An 18,093-nucleotide genomic window follows, 5' to 3' on the forward strand; every position below is an offset into this window, starting at 1 on the left:
TCACAGTGGATTTATTTTTTTCCTTATATTGACTCTAAACTTCTCTAGATTCAACTTACACCTGTTCCTTGTCCTTCCGCCTTGCTCCCACCTGGCTCTGTCTCCTCCATGGCCTTTGGGGGGCTGCCGTCAGGTCCCCCCAAGACCATGTCATCTCCAGACTGAAGAAGCCCTGGTCCCTCAGCCTTTCCTCACAGGGCAAGTCCTTCAGTCCTGACCGCCCTGGTTGCCCTCCCCTGAACTTGCTTCACTTCATTCGTATCTTTCTTGTATTGTGTAGCTCGAAACTGGACACATTATTCTAGAAAATAACTGACTCTGATACAGTTTTTAAGAAAGAATGCACTCACCAAGAAGATGAGACACCTAAATATTTAGGTAACAAACTTCATAAATCTGCCTTGTGACAAACGTCATCACAGAAACTCTCTACAGATGGCTTTTTTCTGCCTGCACGTAGAGGTACAGGACCATAGCATTCTTGTCCTTCTAATTTTAACTATCCTTGTTTTGAAAGTCACAGCATGTGCATAACACTCTGCTGCTTTAGAACAATTTACAATAGGACTTTTCCAGACACAGCCAATGAGTTGATAACTGAGGATTTCTTTTTTCCCTAATCTAGATAGAGGAGCAAAGGCAGAAAGCCCGTTTGATTTGTATCAGTGTCAAAGCCAAGTCCAGGGTCATGAGTTCTTGATGCCTGTGCTTTGCTTTTGAATCACTGGACCACACCTAAATTCCTCATGGTATACATTTAAAAGCTGAATATTATCTTATGCCTCATTAAGGGCACAAAAACGTGGGTTACTGCTGAAAATTCCAGGTATGTTTGGCAGAGCATACTTAAGTGCAGCCAAACACATTGAAGGCAAGCCGCCCAATCTCAGGTTCTGCCAGGAGGCTGGAGAATGGATGAAACAGCATAGTTGGCACCTTGGGGGGGAACTTGGAGGGACATGGAGTGGCAATTTTCAGCTCTCCCTATTCATCTTTAGTGATAAGTTGCTCTGGTATCAGAATGATAATCTGTAACAAAGTCTTATTTTATCATTCCTTTAGTACCATCTCTTTATAGATACTTGTGGTTTCATTCTGAAAAGCTATTTGTTTTATCGTGCCTGCCTATAGGGCTGGGTGGACCATCTGTGCTAGTTGTGTTTAGGGGCTGATCCAAGTTGTCAGAGCTACATCATAATCAAGAAGCTCAAGATAAAATTCTCTGCTTCTGCCTTCTGTGATGAAACATAAATTAAGCTTTTTTTTGCTGGTTTATATAACCTTTCTTCCCCTATTGCTGCTTCTTACATTTCAGAATATGGTATTGCAGTTTGGGAAGCAAACTTCCATCAGAAGGCCACATACATATGTGCATATATATCATTACAAGTGTGGCTGTGATAATTTTTGGTCTCAAACAGATGTTTATTTTTTAGGATGTCAACACCTTCAGAATGACCATGGAGTGATAGTTGATTACAATACGTCAGACCCACTAATACGCTGGGATTCCTACGAAAATATGAGCCCTGATGGGGAAGGTGAGTAATTCGGTCACAAGGCCAAGGCAAAACCTTTCGCAACTGTGCCAGAGAGTTTGAAAGGGAGGAAGGAGAGCTCATTTGCTTGAACCTAATGCCACTTCACTGATGTGTTAAGCAGCTGTCTAGCCTTCCCTATATAGCATTAGTGGCTGTAATGGAAAGAAAGCTGTAGTAGTTGTTTAAGAGAGATTCTTGTTAATGCGCTGAATTGGACTGAGACACAACTGGTTGATACGAGTTACTTTTATTTGTAAATTTGCTTAAAAATTTTTTTTTGTTCTAAAGCTTCTAGTTGGAATCCTAATAAAGAATTTTAAGAACAGCAAAATGATGTGGTGAGTTTGTAGCCTTCAGTACTTACTATGTTATCTGGAGTGTTGCAGGAGGTGTGCTAGGCTGTAAAGTTATGCATAAACAAACAGCAAAGGATGTGCACGTTTGCATATTTCCCTTCATAAATTTACCTGTTTCCAAATTGCACTTTTATTTGTTAGATTTTTCTTCTTTAATCTGCTGATACATGCAGAAGATGAAAGCCTCCAGTAGCTGCCTTCAGATTCTGACTCCAGAGTGGATGCTTTCCTGATGCTTTGCTTGAGTGAATGTTGTGCTTTTAATGGATATAGTTTTCCTGTAAGGACTCAGAATGTCACACCTGTGTCTGCACACCTCAGTGCACATGCAAGCCTGACATTGTTGCAAGTAAAAACATGAGAGAAGGTATTGAATGGATGCCAAAGTTCTTGTTTTTACAACTCTCCTGTTATGAAATGAGAGAGAGGTAGAGCTAGGATACTTAATTAGCTCTCTAGGCTCAGTTTCCATTGATTTTTATAATCTGAATTCAGCATTGACCATCTAATGACTGCATTGGTGAGGGTTTTAGGGGCAGAGGCATAGTGGGAGCTTGACGTTTTTCGACTGCATGAAGTATTTCCTAATCCCCAGCGGACTCCAATCTGCAGAAAACTAGGTGAAAATAGAGGGTGGGAAGAGAACAGTCATTTGTCACTGTTACATGGGGCAGGTAGAGCACTCCATAGGGAGTCATCAGAGGTTTTATAGTTGGGTAAGACTGTGCAGTGTGTTTTAAAAGGAGTAACATTAGAGAGACTGAATCTTGGCTGAAGAAGATGTCTCAATTTCTACCCAGCATGTTTCCATATCATTTGCTTCCCTCCCCCCCCCCCCCCCCCCCCCCCCCCCTTTTCCCTCTCCTTTGTATGTACATAGCCCTCAGCAAGCAATGCATTGATGTTGAGTATTTTTTAATTGCTAAGATTGATTGCATAGATGGATTTGACTTCCCATCCTCATGCATTGCATTGTAGGTACAGGAAATTGAAAGCAGAGATAACTGTGTAGGCAGGACACTGTTCGAAGATACAGAACTGTATGCTGCTCATGTCTTGTAGAAGGCTTGATCACAGACCATTCACAAGTACAGTTAGCTTGTTTCCCTGATGTTCAGAAGTCATATGTGCCACTTAATAGGCTTTTATGTGTAATTTGTGTGCATGATATATTTTTAATTACCTGCAATATAACATAAATATGATGTGTTAGCATAGATATTGAGAAGTTTATTGTGCATCTGCAGAGAAATCACTGGAGTTGAAGCTAGAAAATATACCATAAGAACATGAGATGTATCCAGATACTCTTTTCTCAAGCAAACATTTAGGAGGCAGGGTGTTATCCTATGATGCTCAACAACCGAATTGCAGGCAGAGCATTTGTCTCTGCGTAGGCTGGGTGAAAGATCAGGAGGGGCTAAAGCACATACACAGGGAACAGCTAGTTTTTTCTCTTAAGGATGAGATCTGTACTCAACACAAAGGTAAGCTTAGTCTGCTGCTTGAGGTAAACATAGTTTGCTTAGGTCTTCTTTTACGTAGGATTTAGAAACACTAGGACAGACTTCTCATATGGTTTCTTACAGCAGTTCAATATCATGCTTTTGCATTAAAAAGATTTATTGAGTCCTAGTTTTCACCACAGGTGGGAGAGCACTAAGAGGAGATGCTGATTTCACATCCAGAAAGTGAGCAAAGTCAAAAACCTTAGAGTCTGAAGCCTTTAGCTACAATCCTGAAGACAGAGAGAGAATCTTTTCTGTACCTCAGAAAAGATTAAGGTACAAGATGTGGTGCATGTGAAAGTCTGCATAACAGTGGTGGTATGTTTAAGATGCAGGGAAGTCTCATACAGAGTGCCTGTTTCAGATCTCCATGTTAAGTTAAACTCCTAGCCTTATGTGGGAACTGGTCTTCACAGTTTTACTTGTACCTGTTTTCCCACAGGAATTTCAATAGGAATAATATGAGATGAGATGTGAGTGTGACAGATGATTCCTGTGTTACAGTTATACACCTTTTTGTTCATTTAAAAAATGTGTGCCTATGAAATTCCAGATCAAGGTGGCCAGGAAGGCTACAGCAGAGCTTTGTGAAATGAACAAGATTTGCTTTGTAGGTATACGTGTGTGGAATAGCCATTTCCAAGCTGATGTGTTAAAATGGAAAATTAGAAGTGAACAAGAAAGCAGTATGTCTCTTTTGAAATCCTACACCTATTTGGCCTTGTTACCAAAAGAACAAAAGATGAAAGGACATGATAAAAGAAAAATGTACCCAAAGTATCTTGGTGTGTTGGCGTGATAGTGTTGCAGACAGAAGCAATTGCCTTTTAAATGATCTTGAACCCTTTGATGGTAATAAGGTTGTGTACATTTGTGTTGAATATAGCCAGGCTTTGGACAGTTTGCTGTCTGGATTTAGTTCCTTATCCCTTATTCTTAACAGTATAGGAATTTTGACAATTGGAAAGCAATAAATGATTTTAATTTCTTCTCATAAATACTGTTTCTCTTCAGATCCCTTAGGAAGTGTCTCTTGTATATTGCACTAATGGTCCTCCATAATAGACTGAAGATTTTATTAAGTTTCTAATTCTAAGTTTGTATCAGATTTCCTTTTCCTTGAGCAGTACATTAGCACAGAGACTTCTGTTATGCTGATTTAAAAGTATGCAGTCAAACATAGGATTTGGAACCACAAGAATCAGAAGGTCTCCCTACTGCCATATAGAAGTCTGAGATAGTTGCCATTGGTTTTCTTGTGGTTTTAAAGTCATGGTACTCATGAAGTCTTGTGTGTGTTTTGTGGGCAGGAAGGAACAGAAATGACACTTGATCTTGCTGAGTGAGGTTTTTTTTTTTTTTTTTTTTTTGCCTTAAGGCATCACTTACCATACAATAGATGTGTATAGATTTACAAAAGGTTGCTCATTTGCTGCAAAATAGCAAGTTGACCAGAAAGATATACCACCTGTGGCCACAAATGAGCAGTATCTTCTGTTATGTTGATTTAAATGTGTCCCAATTCCTCTTGATAATCATGTTCTTCAGTTTATAACTTGGATATTGTAGCTCACATACTTTCAGCTGCACTTCACTGTCTGTCTTCCTTTTGATTGCTAAGGTCATATGTGTCTCCTTTATATTTAGAATGATTTGCAGGTTGGGATTGTTCATGATAATATTTTAGGAGTAGTTTGAAGTGAAATGATGGACTAAACCAATGTGGGCTTAGTAGCTATTGTTATCATTAAAAACTAGTAAAAGCAATTACTGCTTGTAATTATGGCATTTGGGGCAGCGAGAGGGGGAGTAGTGATAAATGAGGATGAAGTATTTTTTATGGGAACAGAAAGTGGGAAGAAACAAGTAATCCCTTCCCCCTCCCTGAAAAAATTTTCATATGCTTTATACTTACTAATATTTCTCTCTCTCTCTCTCAAATACCAAATGACAACTAGTGTTGAAAAAAGCTCCCCACCCTGACCAGAGGGAAGAGGTAAATGGAAAAGGTTTGACTTGCCTTTTGTTGAGGTTTGGTTTTGTTTTTTTTTTTTTACTTCTCAATGATAATTTTCAGGATTATTACTTGGCATAGTGAGTAAGAGATACTATTGTTAAAACAAACACTTCCCTCCTGCTGAAAATGCAAGTCTCCTTTTGAATAGGAACCGTCAGTTTGTGTGGAACCCACCGGCAGATCCTGGTACAAGGCTGGGCTCTGAGGTATTCTGAAAATAAAATCAGAGATATTAAAATAAAAATTAAATGTATTGCCAGAGAGCAGAAACTTGTTTTGATAGAGAAGGTGAATAATTGGAAGAAAAGATGACTGCTGCTGTTCCTTTGGCACTGTCTATGACTGCTTTATCTCAGCTTTATTCTAAGTATCCTGATAGCATGCTAAGGTTATTCTAGAGAGAGAATGAATCTACCATGAACAACTCTGTCTTAAGATGATGACTGTGATATGTGTGTGACTGGGATGCTATAATGCCATTTGTGGGTGCAGCATTCAGTTAGTCAAGACCGGGATGTTTTTGTTTTTATTAATAAAGAAAACTGGTAAGCATCAAAGGTTATAGTTGGCGAAAATAGTATTTGTTTTAGTTTGACTGCATTCAATGGATTGGCAACAGAAATGCACCTGGTTCTTGTTCAGTGTTCCATTTTAAGATGTTTCACTTATTTTAACAGCCACTGAATCCCTCTGCACTCTTTTGTCTGCCAGCTCTACAGTCCGTGGAAAGAAAAGAACATGTGCACATGTTAGAAATTGCTTAAAATTACAACAGAAGGACTTTCCGCAAGTCTTTACTAGGCAGAAACTTTCTCAACAGAACCTCGCTGTTTGTTTCCTAGCGAAGTGGGTTTGCTTGCTTAACAGTGTTTGATAATTAGAAAAGAAACAACTTGGAAACAAAAGGATGTCTTTAATTCAAGCCAAATAGGCTAGAGCTGAGTGAATCCAAATTCCTGTATGTTGAGAGTGTTGCTTTATAAATTTTCTAGCCTTTTGTAACTGTAATCAACACCGATTAGTCAAAAATTGCCAAATATTTATAAACTGGTTTGCTCCTGCTCTTTTTCTTTTCATAAAGAAAAGTATCGGAGAAGTGTCTCCAGGTAGGCAATAACCAACATTCTGGTATGCACCCATGTCATGTGATTAGATGGGATGTTTGACTTTTATTGAAATTTTTTCTCCTCTTCAACCCAAAGTAAATAGCTATTCAATAGGGAGGTGCCTTCTCATGTAGTTAAACACTTGTTTTCCCAGAGGGCCCCTTCAGTATTGCAAAACTCAAGGGCTGAGGCAAAACTGCTTGGCTTTGGTACCTTAGCAGGAATGCAGATGCCTACCAAAGAAAACAGCAGATTTTATGCCATTTCTGGTGAGTGAAGCTGAAGGATAAATTGGTAGTGAATAAATGGTAATTCCAGCTTTTAGTCGCCAGCTGGATGCTGTATTCTTTGAGACAGAGAGATTTGTTAGAAGGTAGGGATGAAAAGGTGTCCTGCAACAATTTCCCCTCTTTCTATTTGACAGTGAAAATAGAAACATCTATAGAAAATAGAAAAATTTACCCTATTAAATGCTGCCAGCTTGAAACAGCATCTGAAATGCCTTTAATTGATTTTCTCTGAGGAAACTTATGTCTTCTATTTCTTGAAGCTTTGTATGGTTTTTTATATATATAATTGAAATCTGGTTAGTCTTCTTAATCATGAGGCTGACAATTGAGTTGGATATAAATTAATATAAAATGGTTTCTTTTGTATGTCAGTAATATTGAATGCAAACATAGGATTACAAGGTTTCGTTTCTACTTGTGCGGCAATAGGTAATTCTCTCGTCCTCCTTTAATACAGCATTGATTGTAACAGTACTGTGGCTTAAATATTTTTTTAGCTCAGTAAGTTAGGGACTAAATATAAGTTCACACAAGTGTTTTCTAGATTGTGCTTGATTAGCTAAGATTGCTCTGGACTGTAATCTCTTATTTTCATGTTTTGGGGTTTTTGAGTTTTGGGGTTGTTTTTTGGTTTTTGTGGGGTTTTTGTTAACCAAAAAACCCAAGTGTTAGAGTATTTTGGATAGGTCAGTTAGGAGCTGACAGTTAAGTGCAGTCAGGGGCCAGACTTTCAAAGGATTTACTGATTCAAAGTGACACTTTTTGGCTCATTTTTAAAGAGTATCTCTTAAGATATACTGAACACCTTTTTGAAAGTCTTGAGTGTTTACTTCAGTGAGCTGAGCTCCAGAACTTCGCCTGTCAAGTTCTATTGAAAAATATTTTTTTCCTTTTACCAAAACATGAGTGTATCAATAAGGCAGTGTCTGAAGTGAGGAATTATGTGCATTTTACTTAGTGCACTGGGACATTGATTTTGCTAGGTACCATTTGTCAGTTCTGCTGAGTTTAAATTTATCTCAAATAAAAACAGAAAACCCCCCAAAATGCTAAGTGCCAGAGAGGGATGATTATACCTAAGATAAATATTGAAAGTCTTATGTCTGAAAACAAGAACAGATGAGAAGCAGGGTTCCCTAGGCCCCTGTTTTTTTCTGTTAGCTTCCTGCCTCTGACTGCCTGTACTTCCCTTTCTGTTTCCTCTGAATTCCTTTGCCCTTAATTCTTTGTCAGCTCCTACTTACATATTCTCCTGTAGCTTCTCTGCCTTTCATTCTGTGAAGGTTGTTTGGGCACACTTGCCTCCGCACCTCCTGGTATCAATGCCTTTAACAGTACACAGGTTTACTTGAAGCACAGGTTGCACATCAGATACTTTCAAAGCTACTGCAGAGGCAATTATTTGCTTTCAAAAAAATGCATTTTTAATGTCCTCCAATTGATTTCTGTCCTGTCTCAGTAATAGGCAGTGTTGTTATCCCAAGGATGTTATTCACTAGCCCTTTGTCGAAGGCTTTCATTACACTTTTAGACCCAAAGACCACAGGGCGAAATCTGAGTGGTTTAATAGACATTTATGGTAGTTTATGGTACATTCAGATATCTTTTGCAGTTCTATTTTTATAAGAATGTGCAAAAGACCTCTCTCTTCAGCACAAGAGGATTCAGACAGTAGAAACTTGGAGGAAATTAACACATGTGACTCTGGCATTTTCTCTTCTCCTTCCCATACTCTCTACGTTATCGCCCAAAGGCCATTATCTTGGAGCCATGTAACACTGCTTTTTCAAGTAAGTCTTTCTTCGCCCAGCTTACTTGGGTTCCTGAGCAGGCTTGCATTTACCTTTTAGCATGTGCCTGTTTCTTAGTCATGTTGACTACAGTGTATGGTTGTTAATAATGTTAATTTAAACACTAATGTCCAAATCAATATTTCCTTCCACGTACAGATACCACAGGAGAAGCCTCTTCACCCAAACTTACAATCTGCTTAATGGCCCAGGTTGAATAGAGAGTCCTGAAAGGCAAACCTCTGCCACAGGTGTGTGTTCCTTCCCTGCACCTGCTTCCTGAACAACTCTTTGTCTCTCTTGTGAAGGCAATAGGGCATCCCACCTGTTTAGCTTCATTAGACAAGGAAAAATAACCTTCCTGATGGTGTAGGTAGTGGATATTTTTTTTTTCCTGTAACACCTTACTTGCTTGGCAGTAAAATTAGCATGGCAGCATCAGAGATTGAAAGTGTAACTGGAAGAAACAAACCAAAATGCCTTAGTACAAATTAGAATTTGGTGCTGGTTTGTTCTGTGACTTCCCTAAGACCAGAAAGAGAAGCAATTAAGTCCCCTCTCTGTGCCTGCACCCAAGTACGCATACATTGAACTACCTTGTGCATTGTGCTTTCTATGTGAGTGTTCAGGCCAATAACCAATGAACATGTGAGTAGAGGGCATCATCAGTCATGGTGCCATTTGCACAGGACATAAGAGGTCACGCTGTCTCTTAAATGAATGCATGTGCATGAATGAACTTGTGATTCATGATACCGAATTCATGATAATCCCCAAATGGCAAATCTCTGGGAAGACTTACAAAACAAAAGACAGACTTCAGCATGAAAGTGGTTGGAGTTTCTTGGGTTTTTTTAGGCCACCATGAAGCAATAGCAATCCTTTTTCTGGTAAATCCCTGAAGTAATCAGATTGTTCCGAGTGACTATTTCTGGATTTGGGTGTAATTACTGCCCATTTTGAGCTTTGAGCAACCTGGTCTAGTGGAAGGTGTCCCTGCCCATGGCATAGGGGTTGGAACTAGATGATCTTTAAGATCCCTTCCATCCCAAACCATTCTGTGTTTCTATGATTTTGCTGGTCCTTCAGCATCATGCACCTTGCCTTTTTTGGCTAGATTAGTTTTCAGTTACTCTCTCCTCCTGGTCCTGCTTCAGGGTTTCAGCTAGCCGCTACACCACTCCCTTCAGAAGAAGACTAATGGTTTTGTGGTGTGGTGTTCACCCTTCTCTCTCCATTGGCAAGCATGTTGATTAGAAAAGCCTGCTGAGTTTCTGCTTACAGCTTGTGCAAAATGTTTTGTTTTGTTATGGAGGTGCTTTGGTCAGGAAGGCTTGATTGTATAATGAGTGTTGGTTTTTGAAGGAGGGCTCTTCCAGCAAATTGGGCTTGCATTACTGTTGGGACTATCCTGGAACTGTCTGTTTTGTTGACAGTCTGGCATGCTGGTTAATGAAACATACGTGTTAGTTTCTGCCATTGAATACAGACAGCAGGTACTGAAGAACTGAGGACTCTTCCTGGAAAGGTTTCTGCAGCAAGCATCTTCTGCAAATAGTGGTTCTCTCTTGTGAACCATGGAAAGACAGAGAGAGTTTTTTTTTCCCCCCTTGTGTGTGTTTCCAAAGTGGTGTTAATACTTGCACAACCGCTTCATATATGTGCTGGTGGTTTTTTCTTTGATTTTGGAAGAGAGTAGAATGAAAGACTGGCCCTCCTGAGTCCCACAACTTTTGATTTCAATGTCTCATTTTTAAGAGCTATCTATTATGTTTGATAGTCTGTACAGAATGAAGCATACCACTCTGTAAGTGTCCTTTTAGCACTATAAACCACAGGCAGTTCTGATAGTAAAATGTGGTTGAATAAATTCCTCCAAACCATGAGATAATAAATTTTTTTAAGTGACCAACAGCAGAATTTTAGCTGTACCAATAACAGTAGCAGCCTTTAGTGCAGTCGGCTGTAGTGTTTTGCTAGTTTTTCAGTGGTACCTGGTAGTTGCAAGTGAAGCTTTGCTAAAGATAGTACACTTGTTATTCATGAATCAATCCCAGAAAGCTGTCCTGGGAATCTCTACCCCTGCTCCAGCAGTTTCACTTGTTGAGTGTTAAATGTTTATCTGTGATCCCTTCTATTTAAGGCTTAAGTTCTTTGCAAAGATTTCCATGAACATAAGAGAGTTTTGGGTCAGACTGCTAAGCAGTAAGGGGAAATTGAGAGATGGGGCAGACTTCAGGTCTGCCTGCATATTGATGATACTTCCTCTAGATTCTGCCTTCCTCTAGATTCTGCTTTCAAACATGGACAGTATCTGAATGCTGAGGAAGAGCAGCTAGTTCAAACTCCTTCCAGACTGAACAGAAGGAGGCAACTTCCAGTAAACGGAAGGTTTTTTGTCAGAACCCAGGCCTACTTGTTGTGGACACCTTCTCTCCAACTGTGAAAGCAGAAGTTGCATTACTGGAGGTCTTTTATATTGTTCTCTCTGTTCCTGGAGTCTATCAATAGATAACCATGTTGCCTGCTGAAAGGGCAGGTCTATTTTTCTTACTAGGCGCAGGTGGAAGCACTGTGGCATAATCACAGAATTATTTAGGTTGGAAAAGCCTTCATCTGTGCAGTTTCTGAGATGGCTCTGGGCACTGAGCTGTCGCTCAAGTAGTACAGGCTAGACTGTACCTCCAAGTTCTTCGTGTTCTATATTGTTTCTCTATGTTATTCTGGACCTTGAAGAATGTATCCTAATCTGTTACCCATTTAAGAGACTTGCTAAATTTCTGAAGCTCACCTTATGTTTCTGGCATCAAGCTGTTCCTTGTGCTCCTTTTAGTAAATATGCATAAAATTTTCTTTGTAGGAAGAACTTTTGTTTCTAAGTGTCCTGATTTCGGCTGGGATAGAGTTAATTTTCTTCCTAGTAACTGGTACAGTGTGTTTTGGATTTAGTGTGAGAATAATGTTGATAACACGCTGATGTTTTAGTTGTTGCTAAGTAGCGCTTATCCTAAGTTAAGGACTTTTCAGTTTCCCATGCTCTGCCAGCAAGCAGGTATACAAGAAGCTGGGAGGGAGCATAGCTGGGGCAGCTGACCTGAACTAGCGAAAGGGCTATTCCATACCACGGAACGTCATGCTCAGTATATAAACTGAGGGGAGTTGGCCGGGAGGGGCAGATAGCTGCTCAGGCATCGGTCAGCGTGTGGTGAGCAATTGCATTGTGCATCACTGTTTTTTTTTCATTGGGTTTTATTTCTTTTTTTTTCCTTTTTTTGGTTATATTCCTTCTCATTACTATTATTATTATTATATTTTTGTTGTTAGTATTATATTTTATTTTACTTTAGTTATTAAACTGTTCTTATCTCAACCCATGAGTTTTACTTTTTTTCAATTCTCCCCATCCCGCTGGGATGGGGGGAGGAGTGAGCGAGCTGCTGCATGGTGCTTAGCTGGTGGCTGGGATTAAACCACGACACTAAGTCATTTAGGCACATTAGAAATTTTCCACCAAAACTACATACTTTATTGTGTTAGTATATGCTTGTATTGAGCATGGGTAGATCATCTTCAAATACTCTTTCTGAGAAAGGTAAATACTATAATTGTTATCATATTAGGTTACTATATATTACTTCTACTATTGTTCTAATTCCTGAAAATAAGCCACAAGTCTCTTGAGTCCCAGTGCAATACCCCCTAAGTTTAAGGAAAGTTAGGAAAGTTAAGTTAGGAAATCAAAGAGCTCTGCTAAATGTATCTGTGTCTTAGCTTCCCTTTCCAATATGTGGACTTGCTTAGAAACACCTGAACATCAGTTTATTGAAAGCACCATAGAGTGGTGGAGCAATTTTATTAATAATGGTAATACTGTTAAATTACCTGTTCCATACTTAACAGAAAGAGTACATTTATTATGTTGACCTTTTAGACAGCCCTTTTAAGCCCTTTCTTTTTTTTACTGTGGTCCTGTACAGTTTTCAGCAATCATGTAGACTCATCAGTGTTTTTCTGCTGCTTCACATTTAATGACCATAACTAATTTTTGCTGGAAGCCTAACAGTATAGTAAGAGAAAAGCCATGACTCAAGGTGAGTGTGCTGGTCAGCTGTAAGGAAGAATAATCATGAATTCTGAACCTCAACATATGGAGTACACAGTTGCAAATTAATGGAGTGTTCCTGAAGATGGGCTTTGTTTTTGGAATGAATGAAAGGAAATAGTTTCATGTAGTTCAGTGACTTTGTAACGCCCTTAAACTTTGCTTAGTGTTTTGTACCTGTGGCGATGTTTCTGTAGCATGACATTTTGTTATTCTTTTGCTGGTTATCCAAACACAAGCTACTTCAAGTTAAGTCTGTGCTTAAATGACTGAGAAAAGTTTGCAGAAGTAGAATCAAAATGACACAGTAGATACTAGCTTCTGTATATCGGGTTGCAGTAATAAATGTATCAGTCTATTCTTTGTACTTTGGATCGTGGCACAAGTATTATTTTCTTTTGATCCCAGGTGGGCAAAAGTGGGACAATATATTACAGTAGTATTCTAAGCCAGTCTGTGCTGGCTGGCTCAGCCTGTGTTCCATGCTGGCTGGACAGCAGCCAGCCTGTAGTCTAGAAGCTGTGCTTTGTGAAGCAGTGTTTTCTTACTCCAGAGTACTTGTAAAATCATTAAAGTACAAATGTGATCCTTTTGAATGGCTGGGAAATATACATTAGCATTTGCACAGCATAAAGCTTCTGTAGGGTCTTGGATGCCCTCTCCTTTGTTTCTCAAAAGATTCAAGGTTTAAGGACCTCATGTGAGCCTGAGGGTCCTGCTTGTTAGCATTTTGCTAACAGCAATCCCCTTAGTTGGTTTCTTTTCAGAACGTTTGTTCACTTTTTGGTTTTGTGATACATGCCTTGTTTTCTTCAGCCTCCTTTATTTTTCTGTTAGAGTCAGGGACTTGAGAAGCATAGCAAACCAGCTTCCTGATGACTTAGCTACTGCTATTTCATGTTGGAAAACCAGTTCTTTAAAATGGAATATATGAACATCAGCATTTGCTTGGATGTCTTGGATAGTCAGGGGAAGGAAAAACAGTGGTAGAAGATGACTTCATACCTTTTTCCTTTCTTTCCAGTCCATTCTGTTCTCTTCAGATTATAATTCTCTAAAAATGTATTAAAGGATTGCCAGATGAATGTGTATGAACCAGGAATTGATCTTGCAGCCTTGGACCAATTGACCAAATCAGATACTTTTTATATCACAGTTTGAGAGTTGCACTAAATGTAGTTTTAGGTCTCCAAATTGTAGAACACACCACAATTGGGCAATGCAAAGGTCTAAGATGATACGGATTCACAATGCTGATCCATATCTTTTTCCCAAAACTTTTGATCAGTTCATTGTGATCAGTTCATTTGCATGACCCTTCTCTGCCACTCTGTGCCAGACCAGGTGTCATCTGTACTCACAACAGTCAGCATAAAAGCTTTGAAGAGTTATATATTGTAGCCTAGCTTACGGAATTTAAATGTTCCATACCTGAACTGGACCAGACTGGCACATGCAGTAATCTGGTAGTCCTCAGATGTGGGAACGTGCACACAACCAGAAGTACCCAGTACTGCAAAGGGTGATGTGTCCCAGAAAGCCTGGAACTGGTAACAGGAAGCATCAGTAAAACTAGTTGAGATATGGTTTGAGAACATTTTTCTAAACACATCATGGATAGGTTTAACCTGTAGTTATACAGGGCTTGCTTGAGTTCTCAAAGCATTCTTGCGATGATTGTGTGGAGCACCACTAAGGCTATCTAGAACAATAAAATTTCAGCAGCATGGTGATCTGTCTGAATGAATCTGTTGCAGGTAAACTATCCATAGGATAAGTTAATTTGTGCAGAGCTGCTATTACCTTGTCCAGGTTTCTTCTGGTAATCTAGCTAGTGCAGGTGTCGGTGTTGAGCCTCAGCCTGCGTTCAAGCATGCTGAGTGCTAATAGTCCAAGATCACCGGCATGCACGTGCAGTGCAGGTTTATGAAGGAGCAGAATAGGCCTGTAATTGAAGCAAGGAATACAGTTGGGGTTTTTTCCTCACAGAGAACCAAAACGCAGTGAGACCAAAACTAAATTTGCTTCTTAAGTGAGACTTATCAGTTTGCATCTAGAGTTTTGAATATACCTTTTTGTTTCTTTTCATATCTTTGAGGCAGATGCTGGAAGTTTCCAGCTTACAAGCAATTCTGCATCGTCCCAGAGGAGAGAGCCAGTTCTTTGGTTCTGGGAAAGTACTGCTGGCATAACTTGTGTTGTGTGGTTTGTGTCTTTTATCAGAGTCCTGACTGGTTTCATGTGCAGCCGTTTACTGATTTGCAAGAACAGCAACACTTGAACAGAAAAGTGTGTATTTTCTGAATTAGGTTTGAACTTAACTTCTAAGCCTTTCATAAGCAATAAACAGGTAGATGTATTTTGTGGATGCAATAGCCACTTTTATAGTTTGTTCAACTGAGAAGTCATTAAAGTGTTGAGAGTCCCTGAAATAGAAAATGAATGTTGTCTAGGGGCATGGCTGTCTGGTGGTGATGCATGTGTACATTTGTAAGAATGTTTAGAGCAAAAGTTTGCGGGCTGCCGTGTGGTGAGATACAGCTGTTATTAAAGGAGGAACTAACAGGCTCACTCCCCCTAGTTTGAGCTGATTCATTCCAGAGACAGAGAAGGAATCAAAGCCTCCTGGGGTTTGGGAGCTTGAGAGCAGCAGCTGCTACCTAAAAATATATAATGGCTGCAGGACTTCCAGAAAGCTTTTCTTGCCTGAGAACTCCAATAATATACAAATTCTTGAAGACGTGGATGAGAGTGTCTGACCTGATTGTTCAGTGTGGAAGAACAACATTTTCTAAAGGCTGTTTGTTTTAGGAAAAAGACATCAAAAGGAAGCAATCATAAGTGTGTGGCTAAATGATCTGGGAGCTGAAACTCACTTGGCTTCATTTGGATACTGAAACAGACTGAGAAAAGAACCACTGTAAGGAAATAGCTTGTAGACTGAATTACCTTTTCAGCCAACACATTTCCACTCCTCCTTGGCTCTAGGAGTTCAGATTTCATTGAAACTGATTTTCCCCTCAGGCTCCTCCCTCATGTTTACATTTTCATTTGCCTTTTCTGGCTGATACAAGTCTCATGCTTCTTTAGCAATTTACCTCCAGGAGCAGGAACAGCAGCTGCGGCTCAAACAGCAGTAGAGACATTTTTTGCCTTTTTAAGCTGGGGTGTTTGCCCTAACTCTGTCTTTCCTCTGTGCAGGGTTTTGCTTAGAGAATATTAGTTGATTTAAATAAGCCAATGATTGACTATTGCTGAAAGTTCCTCATCGTGCCTAGTAAAGAGGTAAGAAGCTTTGTTGTGGTTCAAGAGCTGGAAATACAAACCACGTGTATTTCTGTATAGATTTTGTAGGAATTATATGAGAAGAGTTTGCAAGGAGTGAGGGCCTGTATTTGTTAGGGAGGGAGAAAGGAAAAGACAAGCACACATAAAAAGATTTAACTTTGAAGGAATGCAGCTCTGGACTTGTCCAGGTTTGCCTGAAGGTAGAAATATTTATTTATGAGGTTGAAAAAAATAATCCAGATCTGCTGTAATGTTTCCTGCTGCAACATGAACAAGGGTACAGTGTGCAAAGGTTTGTGTATTTGCAACCTTCTTTTTGTTCAGGTGGACTGGGTCAGAACGACTCTTGCTGAATTTGTGGTATATGTGTTTACCTAGCTGGCTTGCATTTGTATGTGTTTTCACAAGTGGTGAATGGACAGGGGGTAGCTGTGGGGACAAGTCAAAAGGCTGAAAGAGTGAAACCGCTTTTTAACTCATAAGCCTGCCTTTGGGTATTTGGATTTCAAGGAGGGAAGTGCCAGGAAACACAGGCTTGGAAGGAAGCCACTGAATCTGGTATGTGTTGATATTTCAGCTCCTAATTTTTATATAAGTTGCTCTTTGTGTATTAGGTACGGGAGTGAAAATACACACATACCCTTTGCTCTGAGGCTTTCATTTATAAGAGAGTCCCTGATACTGGTGGGGGTGTGTGTGTGTGTGTGTGTAAATCAGATTCAGTGTGGGAATTTTGTCAGGCTTCAGCCTGGGCAGTTCAGGGAGTTGGAACAGCTCCTGGGAAGAGAGGTCAGGCTGAAAGAAAGTGGGCCCCTTCAGTTTGGTTAACTAAATTCCAGCATTACTTAGGTCTCCACCGTTGTGAACTTCCCTTGTTTTTTTGACAGCTGTGTTACTCCTGCATTTTACAGAGTGCTTCCTCAGAAGAAATGAAAGCGGGGATTAAGTTGTGCATTGAGATGAGGTATCAAATGCATAAGGCCTCTGCAGTACCATTACTTAGCAAGGTGCACAGAATAAAATTTTGCATTGCTAGTATATTTTCTCATTTTCTTTGGTCAAAAATGTTCCCTGCCTGTATGCATAGCGTCACTTTTGTAATGAAGATGGTTGTCACTTTTGGGGCAAAAACGTGGATGAAGACCAGACTAAAGTGAAGTCTGAAAGTCTTAGTGCAGAGGTATTCCAAAATTATGATTTAGAAAAAGGTAGAATATGAAATGAAGGTGTTATGTAATATGAAAAGAACTTCAAAACTTTGAATTTTGAAGGTTTATAGTATTTGAATAGTTCATTTGTCCTGGTTTTATGAACAAATAAACCATATATACACAGTTTTTATAAAAACTTTTTTTTGTGTATAAATACACAGTTTTTATAAAAACTGTGTATATATAAAAGCTATGTGTGTATATACATAGTTTATATAGAGAGCTTATATATATGTAAAATAGTGTACATATATGTATTTTAGATGTATGTACGTACATAAATAAAAATCTAAGTCTTGTATTTCTTTTGACTATTTGCGTGTTCTCTACTATGATATCACTGACCTTTGGAGATAGATTTGTGGTGGTTGTTTCCTTTTAAAATAAGTCACATCTAAGTATTCTCTGGGTTATTCTGGTTCAGAAACATATCTCAGGCTGCCCAGTATAACATTTGGGTAAAACCACTGACGTATACATGTGCTCTATAAATGCTAACTCTGTCAACAGAGTATACCATATATTTAATTCTCCCCTGGCAGAAATGCTATATTTTAAAATAAAATTATGATTTTTGCCTCAAACAGCATTTCATATTCCTTTTAAACCAAGTTAGGAGGGAAAAAATTCTAAGTAGAGTTGATTTTTACCTCAACTAAGTTGTATTCTTTCCACTGGACTTGCAGTGACAAATCTTACACAAGTCTGAGGTAAAACTAAATTCCTAATGCTGTTCAGCATCACACACCAGAATTTTTTTTTTAATTGTTACTGGGTAATTACATGTAACTGCTTGTCATAATTAAATAAAAAAAACCCAAAAATTAAGCTAAGAATGCTTTCCTACAACTCTGCAAATTTGAAAATAATTTAAATTTGTTATG

General features: G+C 39.1%; 1 protein-coding gene across 5 annotated transcripts in view; it reads left to right on the forward strand.

Moving 5' to 3' along the window:
* TNS3 (tensin 3) overlaps nt 1–18,093 on the forward strand; it is a 237,686-nt gene that overhangs the window by 140,631 nt on the left and 78,962 nt on the right. For all 5 annotated transcript variants that reach the window (XM_050892614.1, XM_050892617.1, XM_050892615.1 and 2 more), the window contains one exon: nt 1,437–1,541. In XM_050892614.1, coding sequence (XP_050748571.1) covers nt 1,437–1,541 — 105 coding nt within the window. The remainder of the gene's footprint in view (nt 1–1,436; nt 1,542–18,093) is intronic.

The sequence above is a fragment of the Gymnogyps californianus genome, chromosome 2 (assembly GCF_018139145.2).
Source record: "Gymnogyps californianus isolate 813 chromosome 2, ASM1813914v2, whole genome shotgun sequence".
NCBI classification, from domain to species: domain Eukaryota; kingdom Metazoa; phylum Chordata; class Aves; order Accipitriformes; family Cathartidae; genus Gymnogyps; species Gymnogyps californianus.